Raw genomic sequence first — 14,443 nt, forward strand, 5'->3', positions numbered from 1 at the left:
TCTGAAAATCCCGCTTCCCTCGCTTACAGTAGGGCTCAGGCTGTATCCAGCTTTTACAGTTGACTTGTTTGAACTGGCTAACCGATTACAAATCCACCGCTAAGTCTTCCCAATATGCTGCCTTTGAGTTACGCGAGTGAATCCCCTGCAGGATTCAGACTAAACCTGCTTTGAATCCGCTCTGATCAAATATTCTAACGTGTGAAATATTCGGCAGCTCTCGTACCTACTGTAGAGAGTTTCCCCCCGCGCTGGAGGGGGCTGGATAAAAGAGCACTTTTGTAGAGAGCACGTCGGGGAAAGCTCTGTTAAAAAAATATAAGAAATGCCTTTTTGAGTGAGTTAGAAACTCAGCAGCTACAACTTAACTCTGATAGGCAGCACTTCATAGCAACAGACACAAGTTTTGAGTTTTATAGGGTGTAACAATACACTGATATCCATACAGAAGCTGTGAGCTGATTTGAAGAATGAAGCATATTATAACAACATAACACACACATACCAGTCAAACATTTGGACACACCTTAAATTCAGTGTTTTTATTTTATTATTTAAAAATGTTTTGCACCGTAGTTTAATACTAAACTCATCCAAACTATGAAGAAAAACATCTGGAATAATTTAGTAAGCACAAAATTGTTAAACAAACCATAATATGTTTTATATTTTACATTCTTTAAAAGTAGCACCTCTTGCTTAGATTGTCATTTTTACATGATGGCATTTTCTCAGTCAGTTTTATAAGGTAGAGTCTCCTGGAATTCAGGCTTTCAGTTAACAGCTGTGCTGAACTCATCAAGAGTTAATTACTTGAATTTCTTGTCTCTTAATAAAGTGTTTGAGAGCATCAGTTAAAGTAAAGTAGTGAAGAGGTAGAGTTACAGGTATACAGTGAATAGTGAATATTTCAGTAATGTTCTAATCCAGGTTATAGCATAATAAAAAATACTTAGAAATGAAGGTCAGTCAATCTGGAAGAAAAAAATGTCAAGGGCTCATATCATAAATGATGGAACTGGCTCTCATCAGCACAGCCCCAGGAATGGAAGAGCAACAGTTTGCTCTTTTGCACAGGATAAATTCATAAGTCCAGATAAGGTTTAACACTTAAGTTACTACATGATTCCTTATGTATTCCTTTATAGTCTGGATTACTTTTATACTATATAGAATTATAGAATTTACTAACTATTTTTTTGAAGACAATAGCAGGTAAATGCCTTATTCATGTTTAGTTTTAGGATGTACTATTTGTTTAATCCCTGTATGGGTTGTTATATGTATTATTTAGGTTTTATTCTGCTCCTAATACAGACTCCATTTGTGAACAAATTAGTTTTTAACCTTTTTGCTGTAGCATGCTTGAGGTCTATTTTTTTAGGGTCTATAAAACTAATATTTATTTTGACATATCAGTAGTGTAATTAATGCGTTAAACATGGATTTAACAGTGTGGGTTTTCATGCACAGTCCACTACATGTCCACTTCATGCCACTATGCCCGGCTTCGCACTGACTCTTATGGCTCTGTGTTTAACTTGCCATGTCCATGGTGTGGCGGCGCTATTGTTACGAATGACCTGCTGCTTTCTTTTTCTTTTGTTTAATGTGTTTTTTTAATTACGTTATTTAAAGACTTTTAAAATGCTTTTAAATCATATTTAATTGATAAAAGTAATTCATAGAATATGAATGTTTATAACAACATAATACTGATTCTGACAATAGCGTAAAAAAGTTCTGAATCACATGTGGCACGTGCACACTTCCCGCTTGCTTGGTCTTTTCGATGAAGACCTGAAGCTGCTTTTTATTTATTTATTTATTTTTGTCGTTATGTTGCGGCTGGTTCCCGTGGCTGCACATTTTTATTTCCATGGTTTTGGTTGTTGCCTTTCGGCTGGTTGTGCTAATGGCATGTCTTTTATTTTTTTCCTTTCTTCCTTTCTTTCTTTCTGCACTTTCCCTTCCCTCCATCGCTCCACGTCTCCAATGCTGCTGCCTTGTACCCCATGCGTTCACGTGTGTCGTCGGCGCGTTTGTTTGTGTGCGGGTGTGTGTGTGTTGCGGGTGTGCGCTGCGGGCTGTTGACTCTGGTGATGCTGATGCTGCGGATGCTGATGCTGTTGCTGATGCATGTGCCCAGCCTGTGAGACGCTTTTTTATTCCCCCACAATCCTCGGAGCTCACGCAGTCGCCCAATCACAGCCCCAGCCACTCGCCCCGGGCCAATGGCACCGCCCCCCACTCGCCCTGCGCCTTCCATCCAAAGACCGGAGCCCTTCAGCCCAACAACAAAACCCAGACCCTTCCAGCAAAACCCAAAGTTGCCGAGAAGCCCCTCCAGAGCACCATGTCCAACCCCCTCCCCAACACCACACCCACGCCCTCTGCCGCCAAATCCGAGCCTTCCACGCCCTCCACGCCCACCCACCCCCTGTCCCCGTCCATCACCAACAGCCCCAAGGTGCGCAGGCCGCCCCTTACCGTTCCCCCCAAGCTCTCTGTTCCACTTTCTCAGGCAACGCCCCTCTCGCCCATCCGGCTACACCACCACCACCTGCACCCGCTGGCCGGGACTGACCACAACGGCAAATCTATCCCCGCTGTACAGGTCACCCCTCACCCTTCCCCCCGGGGCAGCCCCCTCCCGACCCCCAAGGGAACGCCCGTCCACACGCCCAAGGAGAGTCCGGCCGGCACCCCCAGCCCCACGCCGCCCCCCAGCCCGTCCATCGGGGGCATGCCCTGGAGGACACGCCTCAACTCCATCAAGAACAGCTTCCTCGGATCGCCGCGGTTCCACCGCAGAAAACTGCAAGGTAAAATTCAGGGTAATGAGTGGTACAGGATGATTTAAGTTGCGTTAAGCATTAAACACCTCACACACAGTAACCATAAAAATATAAAGTTTGTACTGTTGCTATCTGTACATACCATGTTTTTTGCGCTCTAAGGCGCACTTAAAATCCTTTGATTTTCCCAAACATCTTTAGTGCGCCTTATAATCCAGTGCAGCTTATGTATTTCATTTTTAGGTGTTAGGGAGAGCAGTAAACCCACTTTGCACCAAATTGCAGCGTTATTTATGAGTTTCAGTTTAGTTCTCCAGTAGCATAAGCATTAGCTGCTAACTGCTATTTCCCCGTTTAGAGGGGAGAGGATTAGCCTTGCTAATGCTAATGCTCTAGCCTTAGTGCTGGAGAAATTTGTGAATCTAAGCTTACTGTAAATGAATGGAACAGGTTTACTCACCCAGATAAGTGGTTTTCAGGAGAGAAATCTGTCATCCAGCATTCGTTTGACTTTAAAAGTGTTTATTACAGTTTTGTTTACTTAGCTTAGCTTTACTTAACTTAGTTAGCTATGTCCCCCACCACCACCCAGTGCGGAGACCTGCTGACTTAGCAGTTCCTTATAGTGCAGGGGTGTCAAACTCATTTTGGCCGAGGGCCACATTGGCATATTGGCTGTCCTCCGAGGGCCAGATGTAACTTATAAATGTAATAAAATGTAACCAAATGTAATATATGTAAATGAATGTAATTACTCCTTAATGTTAAATAACTCTCAATATATTATTTTTCAATCAAATATTACAGTTGCATGGAAAAAATGTTTGCTTGTTGCTCTATTAACATAAATCCTTTTAATTTGTCATGTCATGAAATCCAAAAACTCCATCAATCAAGAACCAAACTATTCAAGTGAATAGAAATGACATCAAGTTATATTAACTTTGAAATTATTAACTGAAATAAGGCTTAATACATATAAAATCAAAAATTGTGAGCTGTTAAGAACATAGCATTTCCTCAGATTTAGCAGTTCCTCATCCAACCACTAGTGGGAGCTGCAGCAGCAGCACCACAAGTCCGCAGTCTTTACTGAGTCAGAGCTACAGCCCAGCCACGGGCTACAGGGCTCAGCTCAGCCAGTCTGGAGCGTTTTTACAATTTTTAAGTTCTTCTGTGTATGAAATAAAGATTTTTGTAACCGAATAATACAGCTCTCTACAGTTCATCTTTCAGCCCAATCAGCTAACAGCAGCCGTTTAGAGCATGAGTCACTGCTGGGATTACATTATAAACAGGTCAGTTATCGCGCTGCTAACCTCAGGAGTTTAGTGGACACACCACGGCTGCAAGGTTAGACTGTTGAAGGCTACTGAAGACTATTAAAGGCTATTGGAGGTTATTGAAAGGGTTATTGAGGGCAGAAATCAGTAAAGGCTGGTTAAATAAGTGATTCACGTCCTCGTCCTTTGCTGCGGTGAAACTGCGACTAGCGCTGTCCCAGTGATGTTTATTAACGTCATTAAAACAGATTTTGTCAGCTATTGTCTTATAAATATTTACACAGAACTTATATCTCTCCTAAAAAGCGTTTATTTTGGTCAGTAACACTCTTCGTAACACAAAAGGCATACCGGTCTTTCGCCTTGAAGCACAGCCGTCCGTCTGCATCAACTTCTCTTTTTCTGGACATTATGGGATAAACATTTATATGTCTCAATTCCACCCGCGAAGTTACACCTTCCCTCCGGCAGGGTTTCCACATCAATGACTACACTGCCGTGTAGTGGCAGTAAGCCGTAACTTTGCGGGTAATACAATCGACAAGCATTGTGGGAAATGTAGTTTTTGGTCAAAGAACGCTTCTGACTTATTTATTATAGACACTAAGATCTTACAAGCTCTCGCGGGCCACATAAAAAGACGTGGCGGGCCACATTTGGCCCGCGGGCCTTGTGTTTGACACATGTGTTATAGTGTCTCTTAAAATGCGCCTTTTAATCCAGTGAGCCGTATGTATTAAAATAGACCAGAAAATAGACCTTCATTGATGGTGTGCCTTCTAATATAGTGAGAGAAATACGGTAAGCTGCTGAAATTCTCTATTTTCCCCTCCTGACTGTCTGTCCTCCTGTTTGTCTGCAGTGCCCACACAAGAGGAAATGTCCAGCCTAACGCCGGAGTCTTCCCCCGAGTAAGTTACAGCACTCCTAATGCACTCTTCCTTTATCAGCCTATTACAAAGAGTTCTAAGTGCAGCAGCCCGAGAGCACATCTATCAGCCTTCACATCCCACCGGACCCAACCGGCCACTCGGACTCGGAGCCCCGGCACGTCCGGCTCCTGCGGCGTATTTCACTTTAACAGATACGCAGAGTTCAGAGTTTAACCTGCAATAAAACCAGCCGAACCAAAGTAGGAGCTTAAACACCGCTGACTCCCGTTACCCCTGTTTTATTGATGGCGACATTATCAGAGACTTGCTCCGCATTAATATTTCAGTGTTTTTGTGCCGCTTGCTTTGCCTCACAGCCACGGCGTTCCAGCGTCGGTCCGGTTTACTGCGACGAGGCCAAAACCTCCTCTGGTTCTGGGGAACGAGGAGCTACATGCTCTGGCCTAGATAAGCACGCTCTGTGGCAAAATCCCAGCATGCTTCACAGTTCAAGAGGGGCGAGGAAATGAGCCGTGCATCAGCCTTCGGACCAAACCACAGGCCTGCGACTCACCTCCTGCTGCCTGAGCTTTTATAAGAACCTTAATTTAATGCTGATATTTCTAATGCACTAGTACTGATGCTCTGTGGTCTGTGGTATAGATAATTTGGTAAAGATTAAATCTGAAACTTTATTTTATTTTATTTTTTTTTAAGGAAAGTTCATCAAAGCTCATCATGGAACCTGTTTTGGATAAAGTTCCACCCTTAATCATAAAAAAGAGCCAGTCAGAACAGAAGACAGTCAGTATAGTAGTACTAGTTAGGCCTTGATATGGAGATCTGTGCAAGCGCAGTAGCCAGAAGCAGCTGAAAATGATCTTTTAAATCAGTTTTTTTAGTATTTTTAAATGTTTCTGAAACTGTAATATAATTTTCAATTTCCAGTATTTTGCCTGTCTCGCCATTTATACAAAATAGAAGCTGATTTTGCATGATCTTAGATATCTTTTAGTTAATCATTTTTAAACATATTTCTGAGATTCCAATCTGAGAGACTAAAGCACTTGCATGAGCATGAACTAGCCCTGTAGCAGGCAATAGAAAAGAGGGTACCTCATAAAGAGAACGAAAGAAAACACATTTAACAAGAATTAATACCAATTTAGTAGTGTACAATTGTTTTATAATGTTCTGATTTTCTCAATGCTTATACTACAGATATACTTGGTGTTAACTATGTATATGTGTACGGATGGTGCTGTTTTGTCCGTGTCCGTGGAGTACGCTTGGTTTTGCGAGTTCTCAGAAATAAAGCCTAACACAACGGGTGCAGGAGATGCAGTTCACACAAAAATACTAGGGGACAGTTCAGTACTCAGCAGCATCAACACAACAGGAAGTTTTTAATAAGGCTTTCTGCATCCATTTGATGTGTTGTTGCTACTGTATTAAGTGGAAACCTCTATTAACACACATGGCATATGGACAACTATGTGAACAGTTACGTTACTTTTCGTTCACACCACAGACATTCATCTACAAGAATACATGGCCAAACAGCAAGTATATCTCTAGCCTCGCAGTGCGAATGAGTCATTTATTAATATTTCTGTCTTTAGCAGAGTTGTGTGTAAAGGTCAGACGCTGTGTTTGGGTAAAGTGAGGTATTTACCAGACGAGACCTGTCAGGGGAGCACTGCTTCTCATATGATTTCTGTGTAATGTTGTTTTTGCAGGGCCGTTGTCTCTGCAACCTCTTTCTGATGGGTTCAAATCTGACATTTACAGATTTGACAGCTCTAACTTTTTTAGCTCAAATTCAGTGCATTTATTTACAGAACACAGAGCGATCTATTGTGAATAAACGGTGAATTACTATAAATAGGGCTGTGTATTGGCAAGAGCTTGGTGATACAATGCATATCACGATACAGGTGTAAGTAAGATGATATATTGCGACTGTAGATTGTAATCTTACAGTTATCTTGCTTTTTTTATTCACAGACTTGCCAAAAAGTCCTGGTTTGGTAACTTCATTAATCTAGAGAAGGAGGAGCAGATCTTCATAGTGATTCAGGACAAACCTCTGAGCTCCATCAAAGCGGATATAGTCCACGCCTTTCTCTCGGTGAGTTCTGGCAGGGTTGGGTTGTGTTTTGTGTGGTACAGCACTGATTGTCCTGTATAGATCTGATCAGGGTTACTTTTTAATATTAGTTTGTTTTACAAATTAACTCCAGAAAGTGTTTGGAGAATCACCTCTGGACTCAAGTCTCCCTAATCCAACCCCTCAACTCGTCCCCTCACCACTCCAGCCCCTCAACTCATCCCGATCCCAACCCCTCAACTCATCCCCAACCCAACCCCTCAACTAATTTTCAATCTAACCCATCAACTCCTCCCCAGTCCAACCCCTCAACTAATCCCCAGTCCAACCCCTCAACTAATCCCCAGTCCAACCCCTCAACTCCTCCCCAGTCCAACCCCTCAACTCATCCCCAGTCCAACCCCTCAACTCATCCCCAGTCCAACCCCTCAACTCATCCCCAGTCCAACCCCTCAACTCATCCCCAGTCCAACCCCTCAACTCATCCCCAGCCCAATGCCCAGTCCAACCCCTCAGCTCCTCACTACCTCACTCCCCTCATCAACTCATTCCCAATCCTTCAACTCCTCCCCACCTCATTCCCACATTCTCAACTCACCCACAACCCTTCATCCCCAACCTCTCAGCTCATCCCCAATCCAACCCCCACAATTCATCCCCAACCCAACCCCTAATCTCCAACCCAGCCCCTCAACTCATCCCCGCCTCCTCAACTCTTCCCCAATTCAACCCTTCAACTTATCCCCTATCCAGCCCCTTAACTCATACCCAACCCCAACTCCTTCCCCATCCAACCCCCAACTCCTCTCCAATCCAACCCCTTAACTCCTCCTCAATCTAATCACTCGACTCCTCCCCAGTCCCTGCAACTCCAACCCAACCCCTCAACTCATCCCCAACCCCTCAACTCATCCCCAACCCCTCAACTCATCCCCAACCCCTCAACTCATCCTCAACCAAACCCCTCAACTCCTCTCCAACCCAACCCCTCAACTCATCCCCACCACCTAAACCTATCCCTAATCCAACCCCTCCACACATTCCCAATCAAAACCCTTTAACTCATCCCCAACTCCTTAAATAATCCCCAACCCTTTACCTAATCCACAACCCCTTAACGTATACCCCAATCCCTCAACTCATCCCTATGTTCTAAACTCATCCCTAATCCAACCCCTCAACCTATTCCCAACTCCTCATCCCATCCTAAGGAGCTCCATCATTCCAGAGAACACAGTCCCACTGCTCTGCAGCTCCACACTGGGCTTAAAAGAATAATAAGAGCAGGTGGCCTAATACCTTTTTCCACATGTAGTAAATTTTCTGTGTAAATGGTCTTACAGCTGTATTATTTTAAATGAGCAGTGTATATAGTTAATATATCACTCATATATGATCGTATTCATATAAAGCTGTACCAAATCCAGCCGCATTATTTCAGATGTTTATATTAAGCCATATTATTCAGTGACTGTGGAGTATAAATTATTCAGTATATGAATATGAATGTAATATGTGAGTTATGTAGTTATAAGAGAGACTGGAGCTGAGGCGTAAACCCATTTACCCTCAGGGTTCAAGGGGTTAATAGCTTATATATGGGAAATGCTTATATGCAATAAACATGTATATAGTGTGTTTGATTTTTGAGTTGGAGGGATTGGATCTGTCGGGTCCTGAAATGAATCATGTCTCAGACTGTTACTGTTGATATTAACCCTTTAACGTATTGGTAAACAGGTTTCTGTGCTACAGTTTTCTATGAGTGTGTAAAACTAGGCTAATTATGGGGTGTAAAGCAATATTTGCGGAAAAAAGTACAATAAAAAATTAATTTGTTGCAAATGTGATTAGAACTAGGGGTTATAATACACAGTAATACTGTATTCTGCCTTGAAAGCAGTCTTATTTACAGTATTCTGTTTTATTTACTGTATTCTGTCATTTCTTGTGTAATTATTTGTTTAGTTTATACGCTTGCACTATATATTGTTTTACTTTACATTATTTTATACAAAATCTTGCTAAGATACTTTTTATAAAGTAGACAAGTTTTTTTTTTTTGTTTCTACTAAATGCTAAACTGTTACGCTAATGTTTTGTTGCAGTAATATATAATTTTTAATGTTATTATAATGTGTTTTGCCATATCACCAAAATTATTGTTATTGCAAATATACACAAAATATTACGCTATTATTTTAGGGCTGTATCACTTACCTCTATTAATAACATCCAGTGTGCCTCTTACAGTGCCACAGCGACCCTTAGCAAGAACCAGGCAACCATCTGGGACCACCATAGCATCGCCTTAGGTGGTTTCTAGGCAGATGCTTTGGTATCCTAGCAACGCCATAACAACCACTAATTAACACCATAATAAACACCAATTTAGCAAGCATAAACACCATTGCAACCACCTATCGACAACTAAGCAGCTCCATAGTAATCACATTAAACATTCTCTCTATCAGACAGCAACACCATAGCAACCATCTAGTATATCATATCTTTTGCTGTCACTTAAAAAAAAAATGAAATACATCCACTTAACAACACCATAGCGACAACTGAAATAGTGTATGCTGGAGACTGTTGCTGGGCGCTGGTTCAGCTGCATCATATATCCTAATTAACTGGGTCTAATCTCCACCATGCATTGTCAGAGTTTCGCACTGCAGTATTATTATTACTGAAGGTCTACCTTGCCTTCATCTGAATGGTCAGCACAATAAAGGTCATAAAGAGGTCGACTGAGCTGGAGGTTTACCAGTTCCGGAGCTGCATAAGGAGAATGATTTGAGCAGTGCGGAAATAATAAGCAAGCAAAATGTTACTGAAAACAGTTAGGGGGGAAAAGTGCATCCGTCTGCAAAAATGAGCAAATTAACCCCAAATCAACCCTCAGCTAATTATTGATCTGATTCAGCAGCAGAGAAATTTCAGCTTAGTTAGATTTTCTTTATTCTTTAAGGGTGTTTTCACACTTTTCCATTTCTCTCTCTTTCTCCAATCTCTCTCTACCTCTCTCCCCCTGTCTCTTCATCTCTCCCTCTCTCTACCCTTTCTCTCTCTACCTCTCTCTCTCCATCTACTGCGCTCTTAATCTTACTTTCGCTCTCAATCTTTCCTCTCTTTCTCTCTCTCATCTACTACTCTCTCAATCTTGCTTTCACTCTCTCAATCTCTCCTCTCTCTCCTCTCTCTTTCTCTCTCTTTCTCTGTTGCTCCCCATCTTTGTCCACTCTCTACCTCTCTCTATCCCTCTCTCTCTCTCTTTTTTGTCTCTCTTTTCATCTACTGTTCTCTCTCAATATCTCTTTCTCTCTTGATCTCCATCTCTCTCTCTTCATCTACTACTCTCTCTCAATCTTGCTCTCACTCTCAATTTTTCTCCTCCCTCCCCCTTTCTCTACCCCCTCCTCTCTCTTTTCATCTACTGTTCTCTCTCTCCATCTTGCTTTTGCTCTCCTCTCTTTCTGTCTTGCTCTCCATCTCTTTCTCTCTCTTCATCTACTGCTTTCTCTCTCAATATTGCTTTTGCGCTCTCAATCTTTCTCTCCTCTCTCTTGTTCTCCATCTCTCTCTCTCTCTCTTTTTATCTACTGATCTCTCTCTCTCTCTCTCAGATCCCCAGTCTCAGTCACAGTGTGGTGTCTCAGACGAGTTTCCGGGCGGAGTATAAATCCACCGCCGGCCCCACCGTCTTCCAGAAACCCGTAAAGTTCCAGGTGGACATCACCTACACGGAGAGCACGTCGGCCACCAAGGAGAACGGCATCTACTCCGTCACCTTCACCCTGCTCTCAGGTAACCATGCCGACGGCAACAATCCGCTGTTATGTCATCGGTCGCCAGCCCTCCAATCAGAGGAGTCGGGGGTGGGGCTGTGAGAGGGGCCGCAGAGAGTAATGAATGGGTTTGTGGTGGTTAATGGTGTTGAACTTTGCCTCTTTTCCTGGGATGAGAGATTTCTCTTTCTCTTTTTTCCTCTCTCTTTCTCTCTCTTTTCCCCTGTTTCTGCATGTCACCCCCCCCCCCCCCCCCTCCATCCTCCCCCAGTTTGCGTAGAGGCTTAAAATAGTCGTACTGCTCGGGGCTGTATTTCAAGTATTCAAGTAAAAGAGGCTCTTTTACCTCCTGGTGATCATTCCTCATCTCATCCTGCTGTGTTTCAAAGGACAGTTCAATCTCTCGCTCTCTTGGCCTCCCTCTTTCTTCCTCTCATTTACATTTTTTCCCCTTGTTTCACACTCTCTCCACCTGTCTGCCTGTTTCTCATCACAACATTTTGAATATCATGAACGATATTATACCCTGAAATATCGGTACTATATCACCCACCCCTAATTATCACATCAGGGTTCTACTTTTTTTTACTGTTTTAGTAAAAGAAAATAATCACATTGTTCTCATTTCCCATTATATATCTACTAGAGACAGATTATATCTGTCCAGTATCATTTATTTTGCTTAATGTTTTTCATTTTGTTGCAGTAGTTTTTTTATTTTTTTATTTCTTAATTCAGTGTTTCGTCATTTCATCAAGAGTATCGTTATTGCGAATGACATTCATTAACCATGAAATATCGTGATATTATTTTAGGGCCATATCGCCCACCCCTACTTTGTATTGTGTAATAATAACAGACTGCGGTTCTGTATCTGTTTCTCTACATGCTTTATTATTATTATTAGTCTACTTTCGCCCTGTTCTTCAATACTGAGAGAAGTGTTGGATACGTCCAGGTTGCTGCGCTGTTAAAATGGCAAACTGCCAAAGTCAGAGCTCACCCGGTCTACTCTTAAAGAGAAAGATGAGCAAGAGACACTCTGATTGGTTTATTATTTCACGTTACGGCCAAAATTAATCACACCCATGATTAATTAAGATAATTAGTACGTCTTTTGCACGTTTTGAGCCGCGCAAGGTGTACTTTTCCCGTCTTTATGATAGCAAAGACACATTAAGGCACCCTATAACAAGCTGCATGCTTGACAATTCACCTCTAGATTGCTAAAATCTTGTCCTTAGACTGTATAAAGTACCTGTTAAATGACTGTGTGTGTATTTGTGTGTGTTCTGGCAGGTCCCAGCCGACGCTTTAAACGAGTGGTGGAGACGATTCAGGCTCAGTTGTTAAGTTCACACGATCAGCCGGCCGTCCAGCAGCTGTCCGGTGAGCCATCCCTCCGCCAACACACACCGCCACTGCTTTCACTCTACCTCTCTCTCACTCTATCTGCCTCTCTCTCTCTCTCTTTATCTACCTCTCTCTTTCTCTCTCACTCGCTTTCCGACACAGCATCTTCCACATGCATGGCGCCCTGCCCACCATGGCCCAGCACTTCTGAACGCAGCATAGACACACACACACACACATACACACTCGCACAGATCAAGGTCAAATCAGTGTTTCCAGTGTTTGTGGTGTTTAATGTATTGGAGGTTGGTTCAAATGTTTAAATGTTTATTCAGCCGGATGAAGAGACTCCAGACAGAGAGAGAGAGAACTAAAGCAAATATTTGGGCTAAATGCATAGATGTTAACGCTGTTACAGATACGGATGCACAGATCTTGCTTTTTCCCTACTGCTTCCAATGTTAATACATAATCAGTACATTAAACTTCCATAAATATTACTAAGAACTTATTGTGTACAAATATAAATGTACTGAGTTTCTGTTGGTCACTAATAAATCAGAACTGTCACAACATTCAAAAATAGGTTAACAGATTTATTTTGGTTGACTCGCTGTAATATCAAACCATTTTCCAAATGTTCCCGCACAGTTTTAAAGTCTTAGACTGTGCTGGTTAGAAAATATAAATTACGCTAAAACCTAAAAAACTTTTTCGGGACAGAAAATTTGCACGTGGTAAATAAGCAATGTTAGCAGTTTTCTTATCACTTATCATATAGTCTGTTTACAGAGAAAGTCACACCTTTTGTAGCATAGAGCAAATCTGCTTGCTGGTTATGCTGTAAGAGGAGGAGGGGTCAGTGTGGTGTTAGTGGGGAAAGGCCTCTAAAGGAAATAACTGTGCATCGCAATGTCAGTCAACTTCGGAACTTAAAAAATGGCAACAGTAATCAGGGTAACTGGCTTACAGCAGAACTGAGCTTGTAAGATGAGCAGACATTAATCTCTCTTTAAACAGTCTTCTATGTCCATGCTATGTGTAAGTTCAATTCTACTGAGTAAAATACGTTTTAGATTTGGAATTGTGTCACTGTTACCAGTACTTAAAATGATATATTCACAAATAGACTCACTCTCATTGCGTTTGGTGATGTAAGGCTTGGATGCAGCTTCTTGACCTTGGATATCGGCATCTGAAATTAATAATTAAAATAAAATCTTTTGAAATAATTTCTAATACAGAGACACTCGAAACACCTATTTGACCTTAGCGCTGTAAACGCAGTCTTTCTCTTCCTCTTTCTCTCTCTATATCTATTTCACATTCACTTGCTTTCACTTACACTCTGAGAGCACATTCGGGACGCTCAAAAATAAAAATAAAATCGATTCCAAATAATTTAGAGTGACAGATCACCCTGTGTCCAGGTAATGATAGCTACTCTCTTTATATAATGATAATCTATATGTCTATATATATATATATACATTATTCTGATGGGCTCTATTGATGGGGATGCACTTGGGGATGAAGAACAGCAGCAAATAATGTAAAAACGAGAGGAATTCCCTTTTGTTCCACACCTCTTCTGTCTCTCATCACATGGCTGTGCTTGTGCTTGTGCCGAAGTGCCTGATAACAGCTCCCTCTACTGGAGGAAGATCGATTTACTCACACAGGGAAATCAGAGATATACAGCATTTGTGTTTTTTTAACTGCTGTCAGGTTTTCAACAGCTAAAAATGTGACACTTGTGATGAATGGCCTTATAATAAAATTATTGGGGGGAAATTTTAATAAATAGGGGAATAGAGTGCCTTTGAGAGCTGACTTTTTTTTTAAAACAGGCTGTGCTCACAATACAGCAGATGACCAAAATTAAATTTTCTCACCAAATTTTGTGTTTATTTTAGGCTGTCCACGCTAGTGGTGTGCCATATTGTATCGTATGGAATAATATCTCCAACATTTTTGAATATGATTAACGATATGGTACAATATTTCATGGTATTATGTCACCCACCCCTAATTATCACATCAGGGTTCTACTTTTTTACTGTTTTTATCAAAAGAAAAATTCATACTGTTCTCTTTATTTTCCATTATATATCTACTAGAGACAGATTATATCTGTCCAGTATCATTTATTTTACTTTAATCCTGGATATATGGAGATATTTGGAGTGCGTTATTATTATTATCATGATATTCTGCATCATTGACTTCTTTTACA

General features: G+C 41.6%; 1 protein-coding gene across 5 annotated transcripts in view; it reads left to right on the forward strand.

Annotated features, from left to right (window-relative positions):
- The window catches only part of brsk2b (BR serine/threonine kinase 2b), a 214,043-nt gene that overhangs the window by 188,177 nt on the left and 11,423 nt on the right, over positions 1 to 14,443 (forward strand). For 3 of the 5 annotated variants that reach the window (XM_049470946.1, XM_049470947.1, XM_049470948.1), the window contains exons 14-18: positions 2,150 to 2,825; positions 4,944 to 4,992; positions 6,961 to 7,084; positions 10,693 to 10,873; positions 12,154 to 12,243. In XM_049470946.1, the coding sequence (XP_049326903.1) occupies positions 2,150 to 2,825; positions 4,944 to 4,992; positions 6,961 to 7,084; positions 10,693 to 10,873; positions 12,154 to 12,243 (1,120 nt within the window). Of the gene's footprint in view, positions 1 to 2,149; positions 2,826 to 4,943; positions 4,993 to 5,330; positions 6,402 to 6,960; positions 7,085 to 10,692; positions 10,874 to 12,153; positions 12,244 to 14,443 lie in introns of those variants that run through there. The other 2 variants (XM_049470949.1, XM_049470950.1) reach the window with 2 other exon arrangements.

The sequence above is a fragment of the Astyanax mexicanus genome, chromosome 23 (assembly GCF_023375975.1).
Source record: "Astyanax mexicanus isolate ESR-SI-001 chromosome 23, AstMex3_surface, whole genome shotgun sequence".
Taxonomy (NCBI): Eukaryota; Metazoa; Chordata; class Actinopteri; order Characiformes; family Acestrorhamphidae; genus Astyanax; species Astyanax mexicanus.